The sequence below is a fragment of the Salmo salar genome, chromosome ssa26 (assembly GCF_905237065.1).
Source record: "Salmo salar chromosome ssa26, Ssal_v3.1, whole genome shotgun sequence".
In the NCBI taxonomy this organism is placed as follows: Eukaryota; Metazoa; Chordata; class Actinopteri; order Salmoniformes; family Salmonidae; genus Salmo; species Salmo salar.
In genome coordinates, this window is record NC_059467.1 from 38,866,242 (window position 1) to 38,891,602 (window position 25,361).

The following is a 25,361-nucleotide window of genomic DNA, read 5'->3' on the forward strand; positions in this document are numbered from 1 at the left end:
CTCTCCCTCCATCCCTGTCTGTGCTATAGGCAGGCCTCTCTCCCTCCATCCCTGTCTGTGCTATAGGCAGGCCTCTCTCCCTCCATCTCTCTGTCCGTACTGTAGGCAGGCCTCTCTCCCTCCATCTCTCTCTCTGTCCGTGCTATAGGCAGGCCTCTCTCCCTCCATCTCTCTCTCTCTGTCCGTGCTATAGGCAGGCCTCTCTCCCTCCATCTCTCTCTCTCTGTCCGTGCTATAGGCAGGCCTCTCTCCCTCCATCTCTCTCTCTGTCCGTGCTATAGGCAGGCCTCTCTCCCTCCATCTCTCTCTCTCTCTGTCCGTGCTATAGGCAGGCCTCTCTCCCTCCATCTCTCTCTCTCTGTCCGTGCTATAGGCAGGCCTCTCTCCCTCCATCTCTCTCTCTCTGTCCGTGCTATAGGCAGGCCTCTCTCCCTCCATCTCTCTCTCTCTGTCCGTGCTATAGGCAGGCCTGCTGCACCTGGTTGAGGAGCTCTCCGAAGCGGTCGAACAGGCCCTCCACCCAGGCTCCGTTCCTCATGCACAGCTGCACCGTCTCCTCCTGCCCCGTGTCCCCAGCCTGCACCCGCAATGACGCAATCTGCAACACAGCAACCACAAAACAACCCACAGGTCAGCCACAAAACAACCCACAGGTCAGCCACAAAACAACCCACAGGTCAGCCACAAAACAACCCACAGGTCAACCACAAAACAACCCACAGGTCAGCCACAAAACAACCCACAGGTCAGCCACAAAACAACCCACAGGTCAACCACAAAACAACCCACAGGTCAGCCACAAAACAACCCACAGGTCAGCCACAAAACAACCCACAGGTCAGCCACAAAACAACCCACAGGTCAGCCACAAAACAACCCACAGGTCAGCCACAAAACAACCCACAGGTCAGCCACAAAACAACCCACAGGTCAGCCACAAAAACAACCCACAGGTCAGCCACAAAACAACCCACAGGTCAGCCACAAAACAACCCACAGGTCAGCCACAAAACAACCCACAGGTCAGCCACAAAACAACCCACAGGTCAGCCACAAAACAACCCACAGGTCAACCACAAAACAACCCACAGGTCAACCACAAAACAACCCACAGGTCAGCCACAAAACAACCCACAGGTCAGCCACAAAACAACCCACAGGTCAACCACAAAACAACCCACAGGTCAGCCACAAAACAACCCACAGGTCAGCCACAAAACAACCCACCCGTCAACCACAAAACAACCCACCCGTCAACCACAAAACAACCCACAGGTCAGCCACAAAACAACCCACAGGTCAACCACAAAACAACCCACCCGTCAACCACAAAACAACCCACCCGTCAACCACAAAACAACCCACCGTCAACCACAAAACAACCCACAGGTCAACCACAAAACAACCCACCCGTCAACCACAAAACAACCCACAGGTCAACCACAAAACAACCCACCCGTCAACCACAAAACAACCCACAGGTCAACCACAAAACAACCCACAGGTCAACCACAAAACAACCCACCCGTCAACAACACCAGCGTTTCTGTACAGCACTTTGTGACATCAGCTGATGTAAAAAGGGCTTTATAAATACATTTGATTGATTGACGATCGTTGGACTCCCGTCTGCAACAGGAGTCTCATTCCTCAGGCCGTTCTCTTCCGTTTGGTGCCAACTAAACAACCCTGGTAGCACACAACAGTTGTATGCCTGTCATGGGTTAGAGTTGTGCAACTAAACCATACCCAGGCACTCAGTGTCTGCCAGGGCCCTCACTGCCAGGGCCCTCACTGCCTCACTGCCAGGGCTCTCACTGCCAGGGCCCTCACTGCCTCACTGCCAGGGCGTGACGTATTGCCTGACAAAGGCACAAGCCGCAAACAATTACACATCCAGAGGGGTTGTTACTGAAGAGATAACCTAGGTTCAAGACTATTCTAATCTGAACATGACACTCAGTGGTCACTGCTGATACGGCGTCTCCATTCTGCAGTCAAAACATCACGTTGGAGGTTAGACCGAGGGCAATGTGGACCAACTAGACATCTGGCTAGGGTGTATTGTTTAGACTGAGGGCAATGTGGACCAACTAGACAGCTGGCTAGGGTGTATTGTTTAGACTGAGGGCAATGTGGACCAACTAGACAGCTGGTTAGTGTGTATTGTTTAGACTGAGGGCAATGTGGACCAACTAGACAGCTGGCTAGGGTGTATTGTTTAGACTGAGGGCAATGTGGACCAACTAGACAGCTGGTTAGTGTGTATTGTTTAGACAGAGGGCAATGTAGACCAACTAGACAGCTGGTTAGTGTGTATTGTTTAGACAGAGGGCAATGTAGACCAACTAGACAGCTGGCTAGTGTGTATTGTTTAGACTGAGGGCAATGTGGACCAACTAGACAGCTGGTTAGTGTGTATTGTTTAGACAGAGGGCAATGTAGACCAACTAGACAGCTGGCTAGTGTGTATTGTTTAGACTGAGGGCAATGTGGAGCCACTAGACAGCTGGCTAGTGTGTATTGTTTAGACTGAGGGCAATGTGGACCAACTAGACAGCTGGTTAGTGTGTATTGTTTAGACTGAGGGCAATGTGGACCAACTAGACAGCTGGCTAGTGTGTATTGTTTAGACTGAGGGCAATGTGGACCAGCTGGCTAGGGTGTATTGTTTAGACTGAGGGCAAAGTAGACCAACTAGACAGCTGGCTAGTGTGTATTGTTTAGACTGAGGGCAATGTGGACCAACTAGACAGCTGGTTAGGGTGTATTGTTTAGACTGAGGGCAATGTGGACCACTAGACAGCTGGTTAGGGTGTATTGTTTAGACTGAGGGCAATGTGGACCAACTAGACAGCTGGCTAGTGTGTATTGTTTAGACTGAGGGCAATGTGGACCAACTAGACAGCTGGCTAGTGTGTATTGTTTAGACTGAGGGCAATGTGGACCAGCTGGCTAGGGTGTATTGTTTAGACTGAGGGCAATGTAGACCAACTAGACAGCTGGCTAGTGTGTATTGTTTAGACCGAGGGCAATGTAGACCAACTAGACAGCTGGCTAGTGTGTATTGTTTAGACCGAGGGCAATGTGGACTAACTAGACATCTGGCTAGGGTGTATTGTTTAGACTGAGGGCAATGTGGACCAACTAGACAGCTGGCTAGTGTGTATTGTTTAGACTGAGGGCAATGTAGACCAACTAGACAGCTGGCTAGTGTGTATTGTTTAGACTGAGGGCAATGTGGACCAACTAGACAGCTGGTTAGTGTGTATTGTTTAGACAGAGGGCAATGTAGACCAACTAGACAGCTGGCTAGTGTGTATTGTTTAGACTGAGGGCAATGTGGACCAACTAGACAGCTGGCTAGTGTGTATTGTTTAGAATGAGGGCAATGTGGACCAACTAGACAGCTGGCTAGGGTGTATTGTTTAGACTGAGGGCAATGTGGACCAACTAGACAGCTGGTTAGTGTGTATTGTTTAGACAGAGGGCAATGTAGACCAACTAGACAGCTGGTTAGTGTGTATTGTTTAGACAGAGGGCAATGTAGACCAACTAGACAGCTGGCTAGTGTGTATTGTTTAGACTGAGGGCAATGTGGACCAACTAGACAGCTGGTTAGTGTGTATTGTTTAGACAGAGGGCAATGTAGACCAACTAGACAGCTGGCTAGTGTGTATTGTTTAGACTGAGGGCAATGTGGAGCCACTAGACAGCTGGCTAGTGTGTATTGTTTAGACTGAGGGCAATGTGGACCAACTAGACAGCTGGTTAGTGTGTATTGTTTAGACTGAGGGCAATGTGGACCAACTAGACAGCTGGCTAGTGTGTATTGTTTAGACTGAGGGCAATGTGGACCAGCTGGCTAGGGGTGTATTGTTTAGACTGAGGGCAAAGTAGACCAACTAGACAGCTGGCTAGTGTGTATTGTTTAGACTGAGGGCAATGTGGACCAACTAGACAGCTGGTTAGGGTGTATTGTTTAGACTGAGGGCAATGTGGACCAACTAGACAGCTGGTTAGGGTGTATTGTTTAGACTGAGGGCAATGTGGACCAACTAGACAGCTGGCTAGTGTGTATTGTTTAGACTGAGGGCAATGTGGACCAACTAGACAGCTGGCTAGTGTGTATTGTTTAGACTGAGGGCAATGTGGACCAGCTGGCTAGGGTGTATTGTTTAGACTGAGGGCAATGTAGACCAACTAGACAGCTGGCTAGTGTGTATTGTTTAGACCGAGGGCAATGTAGACCAACTAGACAGCTGGCTAGTGTGTATTGTTTAGACCGAGGGCAATGTGGACTAACTAGACATCTGGCTAGGGTGTATTGTTTAGACTGAGGGCAATGTGGACCAACTAGACAGCTGGCTAGTGTGTATTGTTTAGACTGAGGGCAATGTAGACCAACTAGACAGCTGGCTAGTGTGTATTGTTTAGACTGAGGGCAATGTGGACCAACTAGACAGCTGGTTAGTGTGTATTGTTTAGACAGAGGGCAATGTAGACCAACTAGACAGCTGGCTAGTGTGTATTGTTTAGACTGAGGGCAATGTGGACCAACTAGACAGCTGGCTAGTGTGTATTGTTTAGAATGAGGGCAATGTGGACCAACTAGACAGCTGGTTAGGGTGTATTGTTTAGACTGAGGGCAATGTGGACCAACTAGACAGCTGGTTAGTGTGTATTGTTTAGAATGAGGGCAATGTGGACCAACTAGACAGCTGGTTAGTGTGTATTGTTTAGAATGAGGGCAATGTGGACCAACTAGACAGCTGGTTAGGGTGTATTGTTTAGACTGAGGGCAATGTGGACCAACTAGACAGCTGGTTAGGGTGTATTGTTTAGACTGAGGGCAATGTGGACCAACTAGACAGCTGGCTAGTGTGTATTGTTTAGACCGAGGGCAATGTGGACCAACTAGACAGCTGGCTAGTGTGTATTGTTTAGACCGAGGGCAATGTAGACCAACTAGACAGCTGGCTAGTGTGTATTGTTTAGACCGAGGGCAATGTGGACTAACTAGACATCTGGCTAGGGTGTATTGTTTAGACTGAGGGCAATGTGGACCAACTAGACAGCTGGCTAGTGTGTATTGTTTAGACTGAGGGCAATGTGGACCAACTAGACAGCTGGCTAGTGTGTATTGTTTAGACTGAGGGCAATGTAGACCAACTAGACAGCTGGCTAGTGTGTATTGTTTAGACTGAGGGCAACGTGGACCAACTAGACAGCTGGCTAGTGTGTATTGTTTAGACTGAGGGCAATGTGGACCAACTAGACAGCTGGCTAGTGTGTATTGTTTAGACTGAGGGCAATGTGGACCAACTAGACAGCTGGCTAGTGTGTATTGTTTAGACTGAGGGCAATGTGGACCAACTAGACAGCTGGTTAGGGTGTATTGTTTAGACCAAGGGCAATGTGGACCAACTAGACAGCTGGCTAGTGTGTATTGTTTAGACCGAGGGCAATGTGGACCAACTAGACAGCTGGTTAGGGTGTATTGTTTAGACTGAGGGCAATGTGGACCAACTAGACAGCTGGTTAGTGTGTATTGTTTAGACTGAGGGGCAATGTGGACCAACTAGACAGCTGGTTAGGGTGTATTGTTTAGACCGAGGGCAATGTGGACCAACTAGACAGCTGGTTAGGGTGTATTGTTTAGACTGAGGGCAATGTGGACCAACTAGACAGCTGGTTAGGGTGTATTGTCCAAAGACGCACTCCTGTACATGGTCGTGTTCTTAGCATCTCTGAAGTATTCCACCACAGACACACCGGGGAACACACAGTACACATGCCTGACCCCACTAGGGTGACCACATTTAAAATACCCAAATGTGGGACATGATTGTTTGCTTGCAGGACAAAGGGCCAACATGCAGGGACATGTGGTCACACTAGGCCACTCACAGAGACACAGAGTGCTGTCTCACCTCATCCTTACACATGAGGTATGTGTGGTACTTGTAATGCTGTAGAGAATGGTAGAGGGAGAACCACTGGGGTTTCTGCTGGTCCACTGTGTATTCCTAGAGACAGACAGAACACAGAGTTCATTACACTACATTTTCCTAAACACTCGACGCAGACTTCACAGTTTGGTCAAGTAAGCATAAAAAACTAAATGCATTCACATCAAGCAGTACTTACAAAAAGAGCAGTCACAGAAACAGAGACTCAAACTGAGTGCAGGACGCCCTCTACCGGACAAAACCAGAAAGTGCTTCTTCTTTCCCTCTGGCCCGCACTGTAAATAGCAGTGTCAACATAGAGCCTCTTACCAGGGGCAGTTTGCTGGGGGACCTGGAAGGCTTCATGTTCTTCCTGTTGTAGGCCTTCCCACTGAGCCGCACCTTAAAGGCTGGGGTCTCCCCATCCTTCTTGAGCTCTGTTACCACCGAGATCTCTGGGAAGCTGTCCAGAGCCGTCTGAGGACAGAGACAATGAGAGATGTACTCAATAAAAGGTTGTTGAGGAAGGCAGAGGCCTATATTTATGTTCAGGAGAATGCTAAAACACAAACCTTAAAGAGTTGTCCCACTCGTAGTCTGGGCAGCAGGCGTCTCCTGTTGTCCCAGATCATCCCGTCCACTCTCTTCATGTGGGGCAGCAACAGCTCATCTGAACCCCAGAAACAATGTGATCAGCTTCCTGAATTCTACAGCCACCTTTCCACTCCCTTCCCCTCTCTCCTCAGATATGCCCAGCCTGATTACTCCCCCCGTGAATACACCTGTCCCCTTTCCACTCCCTTCCCCTCTCTCCTCAGATATGCCCAACCTGATTACTCCCCCTGTGAATACACCTGTCCCCTTTCCACTCCCTTCCCCTCTCTCCTCAGATATGCCCAGCCTGATTACTCCCCCTGTGAATACACCTGTCCCCTTTCCACTCCCTTCCCCTCTCTCCTCAGATATGCCCAGCCTGATTACTCCCCCTGTGAATACACCTGTCCCCTTTCCACTCCCTTCCCCTCTCTCCTCAGATATGCCCAGCCTGATTACTCCCCCCGTGAATACACCTGTCCCCTTCCCTGACCCCCCTACCGCAGTCATTCCCAAATCTGTTTTTAAGGAACTCAGTCCGGCTTTCATGTTACTGTTGAAAGTTGTAACAGTAGAATGCAGAAGGTGTCATTTAGAAATTGGGTAGTGCATCATCAGTTCCTCTTGTCATGTCAGTCACCTTAGAGAGATATTTAGAACCCGTCAGAAATGTCCAGATCAACTAGTCCATGTCAGATAACGTTTTATAGCCCATAGATAGTTGTCCTTTTTTTGTCACTCAAATATCACATACACATTAGACATGGCAAAATGAATAGATTTGCAAGAAAATTTGATTGAAAAACACAATTTTCTTTGCACCCCATGACATAATGTGTAGAAATAAGCTTTAAACCTACAAAATGTTCTCTCCACCAACAAGAGGGGTGTGAACAGCACGTCTCATGAACAGCAGTTGTACCCATAGAAATAGACAAGGCGGGTGCGCGGGATGTTCCCCAATGCTGGAAGGGTACCAACCATCCCCCTCTCCCCTCTGTTAGGGGTATACCCACCGTTCTCCCTCTCCAGAGCGCTCATCACGTCTGCATCCAGGGCAATGCTGATCAGCAGCTCTACAAAGCTCTTAAACGTCTCCTTCATGGTCCTGGTGTTGAGGAACCGAGAGGAAAACGGCACTGGAGGAGTGAACTCTGAGAGACAGAGAGAGAAAAGAGAGAGAGGGGACGAGGGAGAGGGAAGAACAAGAGAGATAAAACAGCACATAACAGAGGAAGTTGCAGAGCTCCATCAAGCCATGGGAATGAGCCTAAAGGTCCTCTAAAGCCTCAACCCTCACCATCATCTTCAGACTCATCCTCAGGAGAGGACTCCTCCTTCCACTTCCTCCTCTTCTTGGGCGGGGGCTCTGCCTTGGTCTTGGGCTGCTTGGCGCGAGGCTTGGACTGGGACTTCTGTGATGTGGGCGTAGCGAGAGGGTCAGAGTTCACTGAGCGGGGAGGAGTCTTTAGACCGAGCAGTGTCTTCGCCTGGGAGCCTCTGGAGGAGATAATGAAGGTAGAAATGAATGAATGAAACAAGATTTAAAATGAACATGAGACAGGTTCAGGTAAATAAGTAGTGTAACAGATATCAGTACCTCATGGAGGACATGGGCTTGCAGCGTGGTTTGCGGTTGCAGACCCGAACGTACTCCTTCTTGTTGACCGTGTCCAGGAACTTGACATACACCCTCCTGTACATGGTCTTAGCGTCGCCAAAGTAGCCCAGATACTAGAAGGGATGTATACACACACACAACAGCAGTACTGTGATCTGAACAACAGAGTGGATTCATGTTACTCTGCTTACAGAATAATGTTAACAATTCAAACTCTATGGGGATTTATACACACACACAAATCATCATCTGTGAGTGTGTGTTCATGAGTAGTGTGTGTATGTGCATGCATAGGTGTGTGTGTCTAATCATATGTATGCCTGTCCTTACACTGTTAGTGGCTGAGAACACTCTCTTCCTGTCCCTCAGCTCAGGGACAAACTTCTGCAGCAGAGCTTTCTGGACCTTCCAGATGGCTGGGGGTTCCTGTCCTGCTGTCAATGTCACCTACACAAATCACCACACACACACACACACACACACACACACACACACACACACACACACACACACACACACACACACACACGTAGAACAAGTCTCAGCATGGATCAATAGAACAAACACAAACAGACACAAATAGGTTTTATATAAAAGGTCTGCTTTCACACAAATCCCCTCCCATCCCTCCTACCTTCAGGCTCCCTGTGTCCTCATTTTTGACCACAAACTCGTCCCTCTCGCGGTACATGCCCTCTCCCCCGCTGTCCGACAGTTCTTCGTCCGTCAGTCCTTCTATGGCCACGCTGGTCAGCTGGACGGCCAGCTGGCCTGGGGGCGCCGGCTTCGCCCCCTCCTGCCCCGACGACCCAGTCACCGATGACGACGAGCTGGTTGTCGAGGACTCCTTCGGTGCAGCCGTCTGCTGCTCCTGGGCTTTGGAGACTGAGTGGGGCATGCTGGGAGCCTGGTCTGGCTTCAGGAGAGAGTTGGAGAGTCTGTTGTCTGTTGAGGGAGAGAAGAGAGGGAGAGAAGAGAGGGAGAAGGGAGAGGAGAGAGGGGATAGAGGTTAGGGTATTAGATGTTAAAAATGTGGTAACAACTGGAAATAATATGGGTACTAATGAATGCTGTAAGCCATATTTTCCTTGATTATGAAAATGGTTTTGGAGATAAAAAACAAAGCATTTTATTTTAATGGTATCCATTCAGGGCACAATGCTGTCTCACCCTACACTGATAACTAACAAACCAGATGACTGAATCATAAGGGCTTGTAAGGGCAGCCCATCCATGTTTACCCGCTTTGTGTGTCCTGTCTGAGGGCTCGTCCAGGGCCGACAGGGCTGAGCTGATGCTGTTCTGGAGGGCCTGGTTCTTTCCAGCGCTGCTCTCATCCTCGTCCGAGCTGAACGATGGCAGTGTCTCCAGGTTCTTCTGGAGCTCTTCCTCCAGACACTTCTGCTGCTGCTGAGAGCTCCCCGCGACCCCAAGGCCCTCATCACCTATCAATGCGGCTGATGGAGGTTGTATTTTCAGAGGTAGAGGCGGTACGGCGCACAGGGGCCGTTTGGACGAAGCCGAGGGCTTGCGGGAGCGACTGGGGGTCCGTACGGGGGGTGAGGAGAAGTGCTGTTTGGGACCTGACTTGAGGAAGTCCAGAAAGGAGCCGATGAAGCCTGTCTTGACCTCTGGCTGTTGCTCCTCCACCTCACGGATCTTCTGCCTCATCCTCTCCTGCTGCTGGTAGCTGTCGTAGACCGCCTCCGAGGTGGAGGGGGAGCTGGTGGGGTCGCTGCCCCGGGAGTTCTGCCTCTTGGCCTGGACTGTCTTTTTCCTTGGTTGGATGTTGTCTTCCTCTGGAACAGGTGGCTTGGCCAAAGCCTTGGGGCGGACCCTCTTTTTGGGGTTGACAAAGCCAGAGGGACACTCGTCAAGGCCGTCTTCTCTCTTGATGACTTTGGGCCCTTTGGGGTTGTGCTTATTGGCCTTGCCTCTGTTGAGGTTCCCTGAGGGGTCGTAGCCCAGGCCAGACAGGTGGTACTCATTCTCAGAGTGGCCTCCGTTGGGGTTGCCATCGGCCCTGTTGCTAGGGTAAACAGACTGTCCTTTGGGCGAAATGTTGATTGGCTCATCTCCGGGCTTCCGTAGCAAACCCTTGTCGGCACCCATGTCATGCCTGGGGTTGACTACAGTGGTGTGCGAGTGTGACATTGAGTACTGTTGCCCCAGATGCCCCTCCGCTTTAGGAAACTGGTGTCCATCTGAGGTCATAGGAGAGCCATTGAGATTCAGTGTCATGGTGTTATGGGAGTTAGTGTTGGTGATGATGGAGGTCTGGGAAGATGAAGAGGAGAAACTAGGTGACTGGTGTCTGGTGTCCCCAGTCTGGAAATGACCCTTGGGGTCGGCCATGTCGCCCTCAGCGGCGCCGGACGTGGCTTTGACAAAGTCCTGCGGCGTGACACCACATGCGGCTGCCGTGGCGGCCAGGATGTCGTCCACATTGGACAGGATGTTCCTCTCGTCTGCCAGCAGCATGGACTCTGGGAAGCAGATGGAGCTCAGGGCGAAATGGTGCTTGGCGTCCTGCGACTGCTGCTGATTGGTCGATTGGCTGTAAGGGTCTTTTGGCGAAGAGAGGTGAAGTATGGAGGAGTCCGTGATGGTGTCCTGTCCTACTGGCCCAGGCTGGCTCTGGCTGCCATTGAGGCTAACGCTGATCAGATGATCTCCCTCCATGTGAAGGTACTGGACCGGGACCTGGCCTGACCCGGGGGTCAGCTGCACCTTGGAAGGGTTGAGACCACAGTGGATGAGAGGCTGCTGGATCAGGACCATCTGCTGGTCCCGATCAGACTCCAGTAGAACCTGAGAGTTGGGGACCCTGATATAGTGGTTCTGTGTGTGGTTCAGGGCAGACTGGGCGTTGGCCTGGTGATTTTGTTGCCGTGGCTCGGGTCCTTTGAGCAGGAGCGAGTGCTGTTTGAGCTCCTCATGGGAAGACATGAGCTGGGCGTTGGTCCTAGTCTTTGGGCCCATGAGCTGGTCTTCGGCTCGCGAGTTGCTCCGGATCACACTCTGAGTGTTGTAACGGTCATCCATTTTGGAGACTACGTAGACCACATTGTCACTTCCCCCAGGCTGGAGGTTTCTAAAGAGACCTGCTGGAGAGCCTGGAGGTCCTCGATGGGGATCTCTCCTTCCAGTTTCAGTTTGCAGTAGGCTGGCTTTAGGTCCTGTACTGAGGATCTGCAGTTGTTCTGTAAGGCGAGGGGAGGGGCTGAAGAGAAGGGGGTGTAGCCCTGGCCCGATATTGATGTGGGTAACCTCTGGACGCTGGCGGAGGGGTAGGGGGCGCTGAGGGATTGTCCTGCGGCGTAGCTCTGAGACTGAGTGACCGAAGCCTGCCCCTGAGACAGGTAGCTCACGTTAGGGGCACCCTGAGAGTGGCTGGCGGGGGAGCTCTGAGAGGGGTTGCCCAGACACAGGCCCTGAACCTGGGCTCCGTACTGGCCCACATCATCCTGGCTCTGCCCAGGGCTGGAGCAGTAGACCAGGGACTGACTGACAGACGCTACATTGCCTGAATGGCCAGAGAAGGAGGGCAGAGTCTTATAGAGAGAAGGCCTGAGGAGGTCTGAGGAGGAAGAGGAGTAAGCCTGGGAGGTGATGTAACTCTGAGAGTGGCTGAGAGTGGACAGCAGACTGGGCAGCGGGGCCGATGTGTACGGCTGAGTCTGCTGGCTGGCAATCACTGAACCCTGCTTCAGCCCTGGCCCCTGCCCTGGGGAGGGGTAGCTCTCTGGAGATCCACCCTGTGACTGGGGGTGACCCTGTCCGCCATCTGGGGCCAGTTTGGAAGAACAGTCTTTAGTCTTGGCACCCGTGGAGGACGAGCAGTACCCAGAGGGGGAGGGGATGGAGGAGGGGTATGCCTGAGATTGCACACCTGTCTTGGGCTGCTGCGCGCCGTTGACCCCCTGGGAGGAGTCCGTCCCCATGGAGGTGCTGCAGGGCACTGGGGTCTGCCTCGAGGGGTCCTGCTGGAAGGAGCCATCCCCCTCCCCGCTGCCTGAGCCGAGGTAGCCCTGCAGGGAATGCTGCAAGCCAGGCAGCTGCTCTGAGACAGCGTGGCTGCTGCTAGAAGGCCTCTGGTGGTGCTTGATCACACTACATTCCCGCTGAAGTGCTCTCTCGATGGAGCCCGAGAAGATGGGCACCCCGTAAGGCTGGGGGGCTGACTGGGTAGCCAAGGGCAGTAGCCCAAACTGGGGCTGCAGGAGGTGGGGGCCGACTCCTGGGCCGAGCGATATGTGGATGACTGGGGAGGAAGGGCAGCGCCCAGGGAGGGGGTGGGGAGGCGGTCGAAGGCCAGGGAGGTAGGTAGCGTGGCCTGGCTGGGTTTAAGCTGCAGCAGGGGGTCGAGGTGGGAGGAGAGCAGGCCGTTGGTGGAGGTGCTGAAGGCGTGGTCCTGGAGGGCCAGGGAGGGGGTGGTGGCGTAGCTCCGCGAGGGGAAGGCACCAGGGTGTTGATAAGAGGAGAGGGGGGCAGGATAGGGAAATGTGGCGCTGGTAGGCAGGGCTCCGGTGAGGAACAGCTCTGTGGCGGGGTTAGCGCCTAAGGGAAAATAAAAAAAGATGAATAAAGATAAATCTTCGGGCAAGTACACATCCAAACAAAATACAAAATGATAGACAAAGACAAGCCGCTAACACAGTTCACACATGACAGATGAACAAAACATGAGAGAGAGGTAGAAAGAGAACAAGGCCAACGATGTCTAATATATGAACTGAGTGGAATGGATACAGCCCTCATTTCCAAATTGAAACCAGCATGGTGCCTCAATTCAAAATGTAATTTTCTTTGGAATTCATGACGCACAGAACAATTCATAAATGGACACCAAATAATTCACAACACTCAAAAATGAGTGTGCAAAACGGCAGCCATTTGGTGTGTATATAGTGTGTGTGTGGCCTCACCGGTCTGCCACGTGGTGGTCCTAAAGGGGGGGAGCAGAGAGGCCCCAACAGGACCAGCCTGCTGCAGGGCTCTAGACTCCATGGCCGACAGGAAGTTCATGACAGAGGTCTCAGTAGTGTTCGTGCCTGAGTCAAACCCCCCCGACAGACCTGGGAGAGGTGGAAGAAGGGGAGTCGGTGAAGAGACAGAACGTGTCATGAGGTTACTGAGGTTGTGTCTAGAAGGGATACAGATTGTGTCAGAAATGTACTTTTCAGAGCAGGTTAAGTGAGTTAGGTTAAAAAAAAGTCAATTTGACAAAAGTTGTATCCGTCTAGACATGACCGGTTACTGATGCAGGCACAGTAACATTCTCCTAATGGTCTTCCTACAATAACAACACAGTGTGAGTGGCAGCCCTCTACAGTTCATTAAACAAGTCCAAACTCTTAGTCCTTTATTAAAGCACCATCTTACCAGTAGGGTGATGGGTAGTGGTGTAGGTGGGCAACTGGGTGCAGGCGTAGGTCTGCCGATGGAGGAGCTCCGACTCCAGGTGCGTGGCACCATAACTGGCACTGCGGAAAGGAACACACACACACATTAGGACACACACGTTTTGCACCTTTACTGTGCAATCTCACCATGCCTCAGAGGCACTAAACCAGACAAGCTTATTCCATACATCAACAACATGGTGTGACCACCATCACAACAGCACACTGTGCCCGTCAGTCCCCTGGACCTTGCCCTGTCACACAGAGACCCAGACGCTATTTATAGGCCCATGATGCAAGCTTACAAAAGTGTGTCAGGCGCAGTGGAGGCCCTTAACAATGTGGTGCAGGACAGGTCTCAATCAATTGATATATAAAAAAAAATCTCTCACCCATTGATAATATTACAGTTGACAGTCACATAAGAGCTTATTGTTTTTTCAGCATTAGAAACGGAGATAAACAGATTAGAAAATGATATACGTTGATAGAACTGAAACATAACAGGTCCTTATTTTTATAGGACCACTAGTATTGATTATAACAGGGTGTCAGACGAGCTCATATGAAGACTGCTGTACTAAACACGGATCCCACACAACATGAGAGCAGACACACTTGTTGTTCCCTGCTCACAGCTTAGCTACCACAGGGTAACATGCAGCTCTATCAACCTGCACTGTCATGAATTGTGTCACTGTAGCTAGACAAGCAGCTGGTGCTCCTTCATGCCCTTTCCACAGCCCCCCAGAGAGACACAGAGAGACTGGCATCGCCACAGGTGAATTATTCATGTACACTGTACAGGGGAACCCAAGCAGGGTGAGGAAACCAAGATGGATTGTTACAAGTCATAACAGGAATATGAATGAGAGCTGTGGGATATTTTTATGTCGGCCTCAGTCTTGTAACCTACAAAGGCCTAACCCACACACAGAAGCGGAGGCTATATGAAAGAAGAACAGAGAGCGATAGACTTTTTAAGAGGACAGACTACCTTATGAACCTTAGGGTTATATTTGCATCCAATGAAACTTTAATTCTGCACTTTACAATTCACTGGCACATCAAAACAGCCTTGTCAGTATAAGAACTTGAGAATGAAAGGCCCTGTACAAACAGCTAGCTAGCTACAACTTTCCATCAAAACAACTGGGGCCGGTACAATACCACTATGGCAATACTTATTAGTATCTTGACAAGGAAACAAAACCCAAAGCGGACTTCACTTCTTTAGGAAAACAGTCCTAATGTTGGAAACAAACATTATGTCATCCAGTCACATTTCTTTATTTTCCAAGCTATAGCACACAATATTTTACATACAGCAGGTTTTTAAAGTACCAAAGAGTTGTCTGCTTCATGTTTTCATTTTGGCTATCAAAGAAATATTGTTATACTGATATCGTCACATCCCCCCCACCCAGAACGAGTCAGTCTGTCCGGCTCCATTTTGTTTCCATGTGATGAACATGTCCCATTTCCTATTATTCAGATAATATGAGACGTCTCGGTGCGATGAACGCAGACTGACTGATGTTCTAGTCAGGAGACAAACAACTGTCTGTGGGGGGGGGGGTCATCTCATCTGCTTCTCTCTCTGTCCCTTCACTAACACATCCCTACTAATCTACAATAAAAGGCTGAGGGAGAGATAAGCTAGCGCTAGTTACAAACTAGGACACAAGTCAAAGCTAAATTCCCTGAGTTGATTCTCACTGTGATCAGTTTGGAGGAACCAACCAAAACGCTGATTCTCACTGTGATCAGTTTGGAGGAACCAACCAAAACGCTGATTCTCACTGTGATCAGTTTGGAGGAACCAACCAAAACGCTGATTCTCACTGTGATCAGTTTGGAGGAACCAACCAAAACGCTGATTCTCACTGTGATCAGTTTGGAGGAACCAACCAAAACGCTGATTCTCACTGTGATCAGTTTGGAGGAACCAACCAAAACGCTGATTCTCACTGTGATCAGTTTGGAGGAACCAACCAAAACGCTGATTCTCACTGTGATCAGTTTGGAGGAACCAACCAAAACGCTGATTCTCACTGTGATCAGTTTGGAGGAACCAACCAAAACGCTGATTCTCACTGTGATCAGTTTGGAGGAACCAACCAAAATGCTGGTGCTTTCACACAGACAAGAGAAAGTGAAAAGGTCAGGAAGACATTATCTACTCAGGGATGATGAGGTGATCTCCACCTCCTCCCTGAGTGGGACAGTTTATTTTCTAGAGTGAAACCACCGTTCTCTCTAAAGACAGACGCTGGCCAAGTCCTTTTTCCTGGAAGTTAGAACACTCACAGGGACAATGAGCAGTTGGAGAGAGAACTCAGGAACAGGCTTCAAGCATGTTCAGTCTAGCCTACTTTCATAATGTAATGACATAGTACTAACAGCTTCACCGTAGAAAAACTAAAAACTGTTTAAAACCCACCTGTCTGATATGCTACCTTCCCTGATTTAACTTACCTACCCCTAAAACTGTTCAACTAAACATGTGCTGGTGAGCAGGTTAAAACAAGACCCCACACAATCCCAGTTTCCCTCCATAACCTGTGAAGTGACTGATCTCTAACCAGCCCTTCGCTCTCCCTTTACTTCTCCCTCTCTCCTCAGACCCTGGGGGTGGGAGGAGGAGGGTGGGTGGGTGGCAGTCTGCCCCGAGGCACTGTGTGGGGCTCCACAGTTCATGTCTGGACAGAGATTCCCACTCACACCACTAACGAGGGCTCCTCTCTTCATCCAGATGGAAATGAGTTGAAGAGCCCAGTCTGCCAAGACGAGAGACATGATTCTGTCAAATGTGTTTAAACTTCATGTCAGAAAACAGGTAGTTAGGGTTTAGCTAAAGACTGAACCTCAATATCCACATATCTGATCAACTTCATTTTGTCTCTGGCTGTGTGTCTGTACTCAGATACCATAACTAGGACAGCTGGTGTCCCACATTTTCAGCGCTATCCATTTATAAAACAGGATATTTTCACAGGCAATCCAGGTTAACTCCACACAGAGAGTAGACAAAAAAAAAAACATTATCAACCACACCACTGAGCCTCCCAAATATACGTGTAACAAGCACGACTTTCATATTCATCACTTTGTTCAACGGTCAATGCCTGAGATGTTCTGAAGTAAACATTCAGTTGACCACTATGTAGACGTCAGACAACTGTCAACAAATAGTACAAAACACCAGTCTTTCTGTGACTTCACTTTCAGTCAAAACACAATCCAAACACTCAGGCTACTTCCTAAAATGTGAGACCATGTCAATAGTTCATCAGCGAATGAAACACCTCAGATTTCACAACGTTACGCGCAACAACGTATCTAGCTAGCTATACAAATATACCCGTACAACAGTGTGATTAAGAGGATCTGTCTGGCGACTTTTTTCCTAGTTAAACATGGTTCATTCTAATCGATCGAATAATTGATTGAACTATTCGACATAATTGCATTCTTGCATGTAGATAGTTAATTGTGCATATTGACAATTAACGTGCTACGTAGCTGATGTCGTGCTATAGATTTTAGGAGTGTCCAACATTTCCAAAACACTGTTCAATGAGTGATCAGTAACTTTCTATTCATATGTCAAGCCCTCGACCCAATTGTTCCATAACACGACGCGTTAACTTTAAAAGCTCGTCACATTTCTGTTTGTTGTGCTAGGCCTTCCATCACCGGAATTTTCCGTGAAAGGTGACCCGCCCTCTCCTTCATCTCATTTACCTTGGCTTTATGCTTGCGGTGCTCCGCTCATAGGCCCAGGCTACGGTCTGTGCTGGTGGGGCCAGCGGGTCTGCGAAACTGGAATTCGGATAATTCCGGTCCATCATCCGTCGAAGGCTGGGAGTGATGCACTTCCCCGATGGCGCTTTGTGAAGCAGTAGGCACACATACGAGCGCGGGGCCGGACAAAACAATCACATTCTCCCGGACCATAGATTGCTAGGCGCCGTCAAGTTCAGCTGTTTAGTCATGAAACTTTTTAACCGCTTCTCTTTAACATGAGATTATGGTGATAATCATTGTTCGTTTTCCTTAATCAAAAAGTGTGCAGGCACTGCATGGTGGTTTGGTACTTAGATCAGGTCCCCATGTTGCTTTATTTCCCATGATGCACCGCCAACCCTGCTTGACTTGGAAGAGTTTTTTCTCATCATTTTCCTTCAGTATAATAATGGAGCAATATTTTTTGGTGTGAAACGTTTTATACCTGTCTGAAATGGCATCAATAGTCAGTCATATCACTGATCATATATTTTTTAACACGACCTTTGCAGACTTTTTTTTAAACCTTTGCACGGTCACAGAATTATGTAAATCATGATATAATTTGCAGACAATTTAATGATCAAAATAATGATAGCCTTTGATTTCGCTGTAAAAAGTAACACTTCACCATTAAAACATTCTTCAGAGAGACAAGACAATCATTAAAATGTCAATTTATGAAATGACAGTTCACATGTTTTATAGACTTAAAGTACACAATCAGTCAAACCAAGCATCACCAGCACACATACAGTACATTGTCCCATGATGTCAACCTCACCATTGGCATCATTCATAGATCTAAAATCTAAAGACAAAACGCACATGTGTCACTATACCTCCTAATCCTTACAGAAGTCATGCTCAGATGTGAGCAGTATTAATTCAATATCCTATTTTACAAATGGATGGGTAAAGAAACAGCCCACTACTCAACAGTGTCCAGAAATAAAAACATAATTATCCCAACCTGTGGTTGTAAAACCCTATAAAAAAAGTGCACCCTGTTATGACAATTTAACAGGCACTTCATTAAATATCACAGATAGGTTTCTTGTTCATTAATGAATGGAGCTTCAGAAAAGAGCAAAGACTTCCTGGGACACTCATAATAGCATAGCTTGTGATCAGCTTGACGTGGGCAGGAGCTCACCGGAACTGAGTCCTGGCACCACAAATGTTCTACTGCTTCAGTTTCTGCACCGCCTATAGAATATTAGCTCAAAAGTATTGCAGAGTTCCTGCACAGACATAAAATATAATATATGTAATATAAATGATATTATAAACAACAGTACAGGTAAATGAGTACCGGCACATACAGTATTTCAGTCCAAGTCAAGCACTGAGTGTGATGTCATCAAACTCACAGTCTACTTGAGCAGTTACAACACATACAGTCAGCGCCAAAAGTATTGGGACAGTGACACATTGTCTATGTACTTTGGTTTTGAAATGATACGACTAGGAGGTTAAAGTGCCGACTGTCAGCTTTAATTTGAGGGTATTTTCATCTATATCGGCCGGACCGTTTCAAAATTACAGGACCTTTTGTACATGCCCCCCCACCCTATTTTAGGGGACCAAAAGTATTGGGACAAACTCACTTATATGTGTATTCAAAAGTTAAGTATTTGGTCCCATATTCATAGCACTCAATGATTACATCAAGCTTGTGACTCTATAAAATGTGTTGGATACATTTGCTGCTTGTTTTGGTTGTGTTTAAGATTACTTTGTGCCCAATAGAAATTCATGGTAAATAATGTATTTTCTACTAATCCATTATTTTTTTCTTAACTTCTTAAAGCATTGTTGGTTAAGGGCTTGTAAGTAAGCATTTCACTGTAAGGTTTACACCTGTTGTATTCGGCGCATGTGACAAATAACATTTGATTTGTCATTTGGGAGTCACTTTTATTGTAAATAAGAATATAATATGTTTCTAAACACTTCTACATTAATGTGGACGCTACCATGATTACAGATAACCCTGAAGGAATCGTGAATAATGAAAGTTACAGATGCACAACGAGCATACCCCCAAGACATGCTAACCTCTCACCATTACAATAACAGGGGAGATTAGCATTTTATATCATACCCCCAAGACATGCTAACCTCTCACCATTACAATAACAGGGGAGATTAGCATTTTATATCATACCCCCAAGACATGCTAACCTCTCACCATTACAATAACAGGGGAGATTAGCATTTTATATCATACCCCCAAGACATGCTACCCTCTCACCATTACAATAACAGGGGAGATTGGGGGGGGATGATATTTGTGCATCTTTCTCACAACAAATATTGTCACTGTCCCAATACTTTTAGAAACCACTGTATATCTAATATGATTTAGAGAATGTGGAAGTGTCAATTCTCTCAGTCTGTCCTAAAACTATGCTCATATTGTGTCATTAATCAACAGGCTACAGTAGTGTCTTCCCTGTGGCTCAGTTGGTAGAGCATGGTGTTGGCAACGCCAGCATGGTGTGTGCAACGCCAGGGTTGTGGGTTCGATTCCCACGGGGGGGCAGTACAACAAAAAAAAATGCATGAAATGAAATGTATGCATTCACTACTGTAAGTCGCTCTGGATGAGAGCGTCTGCTAAATGACTAAAATAAAGTTGTAGTAGGCAGACTTGTATGTATACCACAGGTTGGTGGAACCTTAATTGGGGCGGACAGACTCGTGGTAATGGCTGGAGTGGAATGAAATTAAATACAAAACACATGGTTTCCTTGTGCTTGATGCCATTCCATTCGCTCCGATCCAGCCTCCACTGGTATAGACTCAATACGGTTTCTCATGCTTAATTTTCCATTCATAAAAGCATAGTTGTAACTTAGTTACAACTATGCTTTTATGCTTTTTTTGTAACTTAGTTAAACTAAAGTCAAACTAAGTTACATCATGTCAAGTATTACCTCATTAGTTGTTATGGGTTAAAGCAAGTCCAACTCAAAAGTTGACATAAGTGAGGAATAAAGTGATGAGGAATAAATCCATTTTGGCACATGCAGAAAAATTGCTAAACATTTGTACAAATAGATAAATATGCTAAACATCTCGAATTGCAGGTAACGGAAGAGGTAAAGAGTTAATCAGTCACACAGATCTACAATTATCACAAGGTATGCACAGTGGAGAACAACCATATAAAGTAAATAGATCTAAACCTCTTCAGTAGCATTTGATGAAGCTCAATATGGAGACATTCATCCAGCGAGGTCAAAGATGCTATCGTCGAATACTTCCAGGTTGAGACCTGTGGGAAAGAAACAACTAAGTAAACATGTTGTTCACCTAACAAGGCAAGGTTAGAAAGATCTCTACTGTCTATAAACCAAAATAAAATGGAACAAAAATTATTTTGAAAAAGATTTTAATGTATGAACAATTTTGTAGTTATAATTAAATTCAGATAGGTAGAGCAAGTTTTTGGGGTATGTGTAACAGTGTTGGTTGCGTTAATCGCCTTCCCACAACCTGGGCTCGAACCAGGGAGGACACTGAACACATCGACAACTGTTACCCACAAAGCATCATTACCTGTCACTCAACAAAAGCTACACTCACTCTTAAGCATCAGCTGTCAGAGCAGCTCACAGATCACTGCACCTGTACATAGCCCATCTGTAAATAGCCCATCCAACTACCTCATCCCCATATTGTCATTTATTTTTTGCTCCTTTGCACCCCAGTATCTCTACTTGCACATTCATCTTCTGCACATCTATCACTCCAGTGTTTAATTGCGTAATTGTAATTACTTCGCCACTACGGCCTGTTTATTGCCTTACCTCCCTAATCTTACCTCATTTGCACACACTGTATATAGATGTGTTCTATTGTATTATTGACTGTATGTTTGTTTATCCCACGTGTAACTCTGTTGTTTGTGTAGCACTGCTTTGCTTTATCTTGTCCAGGACGCAGTTGTAAATGAGAACTTGTTCTCAACTGGCCTACCTGGTTAAATAAAGGTGAAATAAAATTCAAATAAAAACTCCCCTTTGACCTCCTCCTTCTCTGCAGCAACCGGCACAATCATGTGTGTATGTATACATGAGCATGTGTGTGTATACCCAGGGTAAGGAGGAGGTGGGGCGTCGTGCGTTCCGGTTTTGCCGATGGCGTCCTCATAGGAGGGCAGGCCTGGGGGGTCAATCTCCTCCGGCGGGGGCAGGAGCACGGGCTGCAGAGAGACCTCATCCAGTCTCCGCATGATCAGCGAGGCATTACTGCGCCTTGGACGCACCCTAACAGAGCTGGAAGAGACAGTCAGGAATGATGCGGTATCCCTTTGAAGAATGTGTGCGTATACACACACACACACACACTACAGACTAGGCAAACAACTTTTTTAGGAAGGCCCTAAAAATTGCCAAAGACTCCAGCCACCCAAGTCAGACTGTTCTCTCTGCTACCGCAGGGCAAGCGGTACCGGAACGCCAAGTTTATCTATGCATAGTCACTTTACCCCTATCTACATGTACATTTTACCTAAATTACCTCGACTAACCTGTAACACCGCATATTGACTCGGTACCCCCTGTATATAGCCTCGTTATTGTTATTTTTTACTTTAGTTTATTTAGCAAATATTTTCCTCAACTCTTATTTTTCTTAAAACTGTATTGTTGGTTAAGGGCTTGTAAGTAAGCATTTCACGGTAAGGTCTACTACACCTGTTGTAGTCGGCGCATGTGACAAATAACAGTTGATCTTATTCAAACTACTGATCCAGTGACCACTGTCAATCAGTCAACATAATGCCCCCCACAGTCAACATAATGCCCCCCTCAGTCAACATAATGCCCCCCTCAGTCAACATAATGCCCCCCTCAGTCAACATAATGCCCCTCATCTAACTCACCCGGCACGTGAGAGGTTATCCTTACAACTCCCCTTGCAGAAGTACCAGACCAACAGGCCAAAGATGACGACGGCCACCCCTGCCGCGATCAGACCCACAAGCAGGGCAGTCACATCCAGCCGCGAAGGCCGCGTGTCCTCATCTGTGCGATCACACAAAAACAACCAATTTAAGTATTTTTGCATGTATGACACACTGCAAGATTCCTAAATATGCTGCTAACTCTCTTTAAGAGTCACAGTGTATGGTGCTTTTTGTCATTTTTTTAACTAGACTGATTTCTACCAGAGTAACCAGGTTTCTCTCCAGCCATCCTGTAACATTTATGGACTAATAAACCTGTCAAGGAGAAAATAAACTGGACTGCAGAACCTAAGGGCCTGTCACGCGCGTCGAAAGGATTAGACCAAGGCGCAGCGTGTATAGTGCTCATCTTCATTTATTATAAGAGAACACTTAAACAAAATAACCAAACGACAAACAGTTCCGTAAGGTACACAGACTATACGGAAAACAACCACCCACAAAACCCAAAGGAAAACAGGCTGCCTAAGTATGGCTTCCAATCAGAGACAACGAAAGACACCTGCCTCTGATTGGAAACCATACTCGGCCAAACCTAGAAAACGAAACCTAGAAAATGAAAACTAGAACACATTCCCCTAGAAACAAACAAACCCCAAAACACACAAAACAACCCCCCTGCCACGCCCTGACCATACTACTATGGCAAATGACCCTTTTCACTGGTCAGGACGTGACAGGGCCTGAGTTGCACCGCTGGGCTATAGACTGCATTAGGTTTTGCATTTCGTCCTCCTGCTTGAGGGTGTCTTCTGCCGCCCTGTACCCATCAGTGTTGTTAGAAAAATCTGTGCGATTAGTAGTAGTACAATGGCAAATAGTTGACCTGCGACATACATGTAGATATACTTAGCCATACTTCTCTTACCCTCTGTGTACTTTTTCCAGAAGTCATCCTGCGAAGTAACATAAAGACAACATCAGGTTGTGGTCATGAGACTGGGCCTACCACACAAATTCTGTCTGAACACCATCTCAGCATCACTTACAGTCTGAGGGACATTTTCAAAGACCTCTCGTGCTTCCTCATAGTTGCAGACTTCTTCAAAGCACTCCCTCTCCAAATTCCCAGGAGTGAAGAGCTCAAAGTCAAATCGGTTGGCCAATAGATGGCGTCCTAAGAATGCATTTGCCTGCTCCTCTTGCACGAAAACTAGGGGACCCAATCACGAGTAGAACTAAATTATGCAAACTTTTAAAGACAGTACTTTAATACTATAATTTAAGAATATAACAAAATTCTATTTTAAGATGTTTGGAAACTCATGTCTCACCTTCTTTTGACTGGTCCTCTGTCCCTGTGGTGTGTAATAACTTTCTCATACAAGCAAAGTTTCCACAGGGAAGCAGTTGATACAGTATGAATAAATGCAAAAGCATCGCCATTCACCTGCGGATAATGATTTGAGCATAGGTCATAGAGATTAGATAAGAAGTTAGAAGGTGCATTTCACAAGTGAGTGACAACAAGACACACCCAGTTTTTATCAGAAAGCTGTTCAGAAGCCTATACAGTGTATCTGTATCTTTCTTCCTTAAAAACATGAGTTTTAATTTTACACCTTAAATTGTTCACACTGAAATGTCACTTTTTGGGCGACCCGACCAAATTCACATAGAAGTCCGAATTATAGATATGTAATTCTCATTGAAAGCAAATCTAAGAAGCGGTATATCTGTTCTATGTGCTTTATTTATATGCTTCCCGTTCTTAAAATTTCGGGTTATGCCTCTTTTACTTTAGGTGTCGTACACCAGCTTCAAACAGCTGAAACTACAATATGTTCGGTTATGTCAATGATATTTCACAGCGGTTTCGATGATACAATGATTCTCCACACTATACTTGGCGAACTATTAGAATTTTAGCAACCAGGAAATGGCAAAGCAATTTCTGCGTAGTGCACCTTTAACTTTAAAACGTGTGTAAAATCCAAGAAGAGTGGAATAAAACAGGCTACTGCACGAAATTAATGTTACTGAGCAGGTATGAATGACGTTGACAGGTGAAACTGAAATGAAACCACCTACCTTGAACATTCGCCGATAACAGCTGTGTATTATATTTCCTTATAAAAACACTCAGAACACGTATCATCAATAATCAACAACACCGCATTACAAAATATTATAATTCGTTAAATCGATAAAAGTAAAATATTCCAGGAGGCGCGAAGTTTCTGTTTACTCCCAACAATGTGAGCTCACCTCCTGTTCTGTAGTAGTTACCTACCTGTACAGACCTGACTAATCAAGCTTTTCACCTGGATACACTGATCTACAGTGCAGTAGGAACACTAGGTGGCACATGAAACCACTAAACAAGAGAGAATCGGCACAGGAGTGAATCAAGTAGAGCTGTAGACTTCCCAGAGCCTTTAAAAACGTCTACTTTACATTTAGCTTAGAACAAATAAACAGACATATTATTAATATGGATATGGATATGCCTACTCACGCTCCACTGTCGAAACAGGCACTTCACAATCAGGGAAGTATGGGAACTAATGGATGTCATTATGGCAAAAAATATCATGTAAATGTCACACCAAAACACGAAATCACATTCTACTGTAAGGCTTGGTTTCCACTCTCGATTTACTTTTTTTGTAATATTTATTTAAAAGAAAACATAAGTCCATATCTAAGAGAGGCCAGAGGCGTATATGGTACTAAACATTGTATTACACGTTGTAGAAAGGGAAACATGTACTCTCTGAATCTAACGGATGTGTCCCAGTTTTCCACATGACGTGTTCAAGTGACGCACATTTCCTTTTGCGACCATGACTTCATGGCCTGGATTCTTAATGTGTCTGCCTCGCGACCTGTCTCAGCAAATTGACCTTTATCCCTGAGATTTACTGGGATTGACTAGGATAGCCGAGTTTAACGACCTCTTAATGGGAAAAACCAGTGCATGTAATATTTCACCCTAAATGGCTAAACCTTTTATCCAGAGTGCTCTTTGTGGTATCCACAATGCTGCCTCTGCCTTTTCAATGTGAGTGTATAAATTAGCC

At 46.8% G+C, this 25,361-nt stretch overlaps 2 protein-coding genes and 1 non-coding gene across 3 annotated transcripts; 1 reads left to right on the forward strand and 2 right to left on the reverse strand.

Moving 5' to 3' along the window:
- Positions 1 to 304: 304 nt before the first annotated feature.
- LOC106591123 (glutamine and serine-rich protein 1-like) lies at positions 305 to 17,715 on the reverse strand. Its single transcript, XM_045708202.1, is given in 15 exon segments — positions 305 to 598; positions 5,934 to 6,029; positions 6,282 to 6,428; positions 6,524 to 6,621; positions 7,562 to 7,699; positions 7,846 to 8,045; positions 8,146 to 8,279; positions 8,497 to 8,613; positions 8,801 to 9,111; positions 9,408 to 11,231; positions 11,234 to 12,400; positions 12,403 to 12,726; positions 13,095 to 13,244; positions 13,552 to 13,652; positions 17,319 to 17,715. Coding segments are annotated over 15 exon segments (5,055 nt in total). The 5' UTR covers positions 17,426 to 17,715; the 3' UTR covers positions 305 to 457.
- Positions 17,716 to 19,481: 1,766 nt separating this feature from the next.
- LOC106587872 (transmembrane gamma-carboxyglutamic acid protein 4) lies at positions 19,482 to 24,611 on the reverse strand. Its single transcript, XM_014176530.2, has 7 exons — positions 24,370 to 24,611; positions 23,613 to 23,728; positions 23,328 to 23,491; positions 23,207 to 23,234; positions 22,255 to 22,396; positions 21,464 to 21,646; positions 19,482 to 20,643 (listed from the first exon to the last, which is right to left on the reverse strand). Exons 2-7 carry the CDS (start codon positions 23,722 to 23,724, stop codon positions 20,616 to 20,618), a joined length of 657 nt encoding a protein of 218 aa, XP_014032005.1. The 5' UTR covers positions 23,725 to 23,728; positions 24,370 to 24,611; the 3' UTR covers positions 19,482 to 20,615.
- trnaa-ggc (transfer RNA alanine (anticodon GGC)) lies at positions 19,812 to 19,908 on the forward strand. Its single transcript has 2 exons — positions 19,812 to 19,851; positions 19,872 to 19,908. It is a non-coding gene; the product is annotated as a tRNA-Ala (tRNA).
- Positions 24,612 to 25,361: the final 750 nt, after the last annotated feature.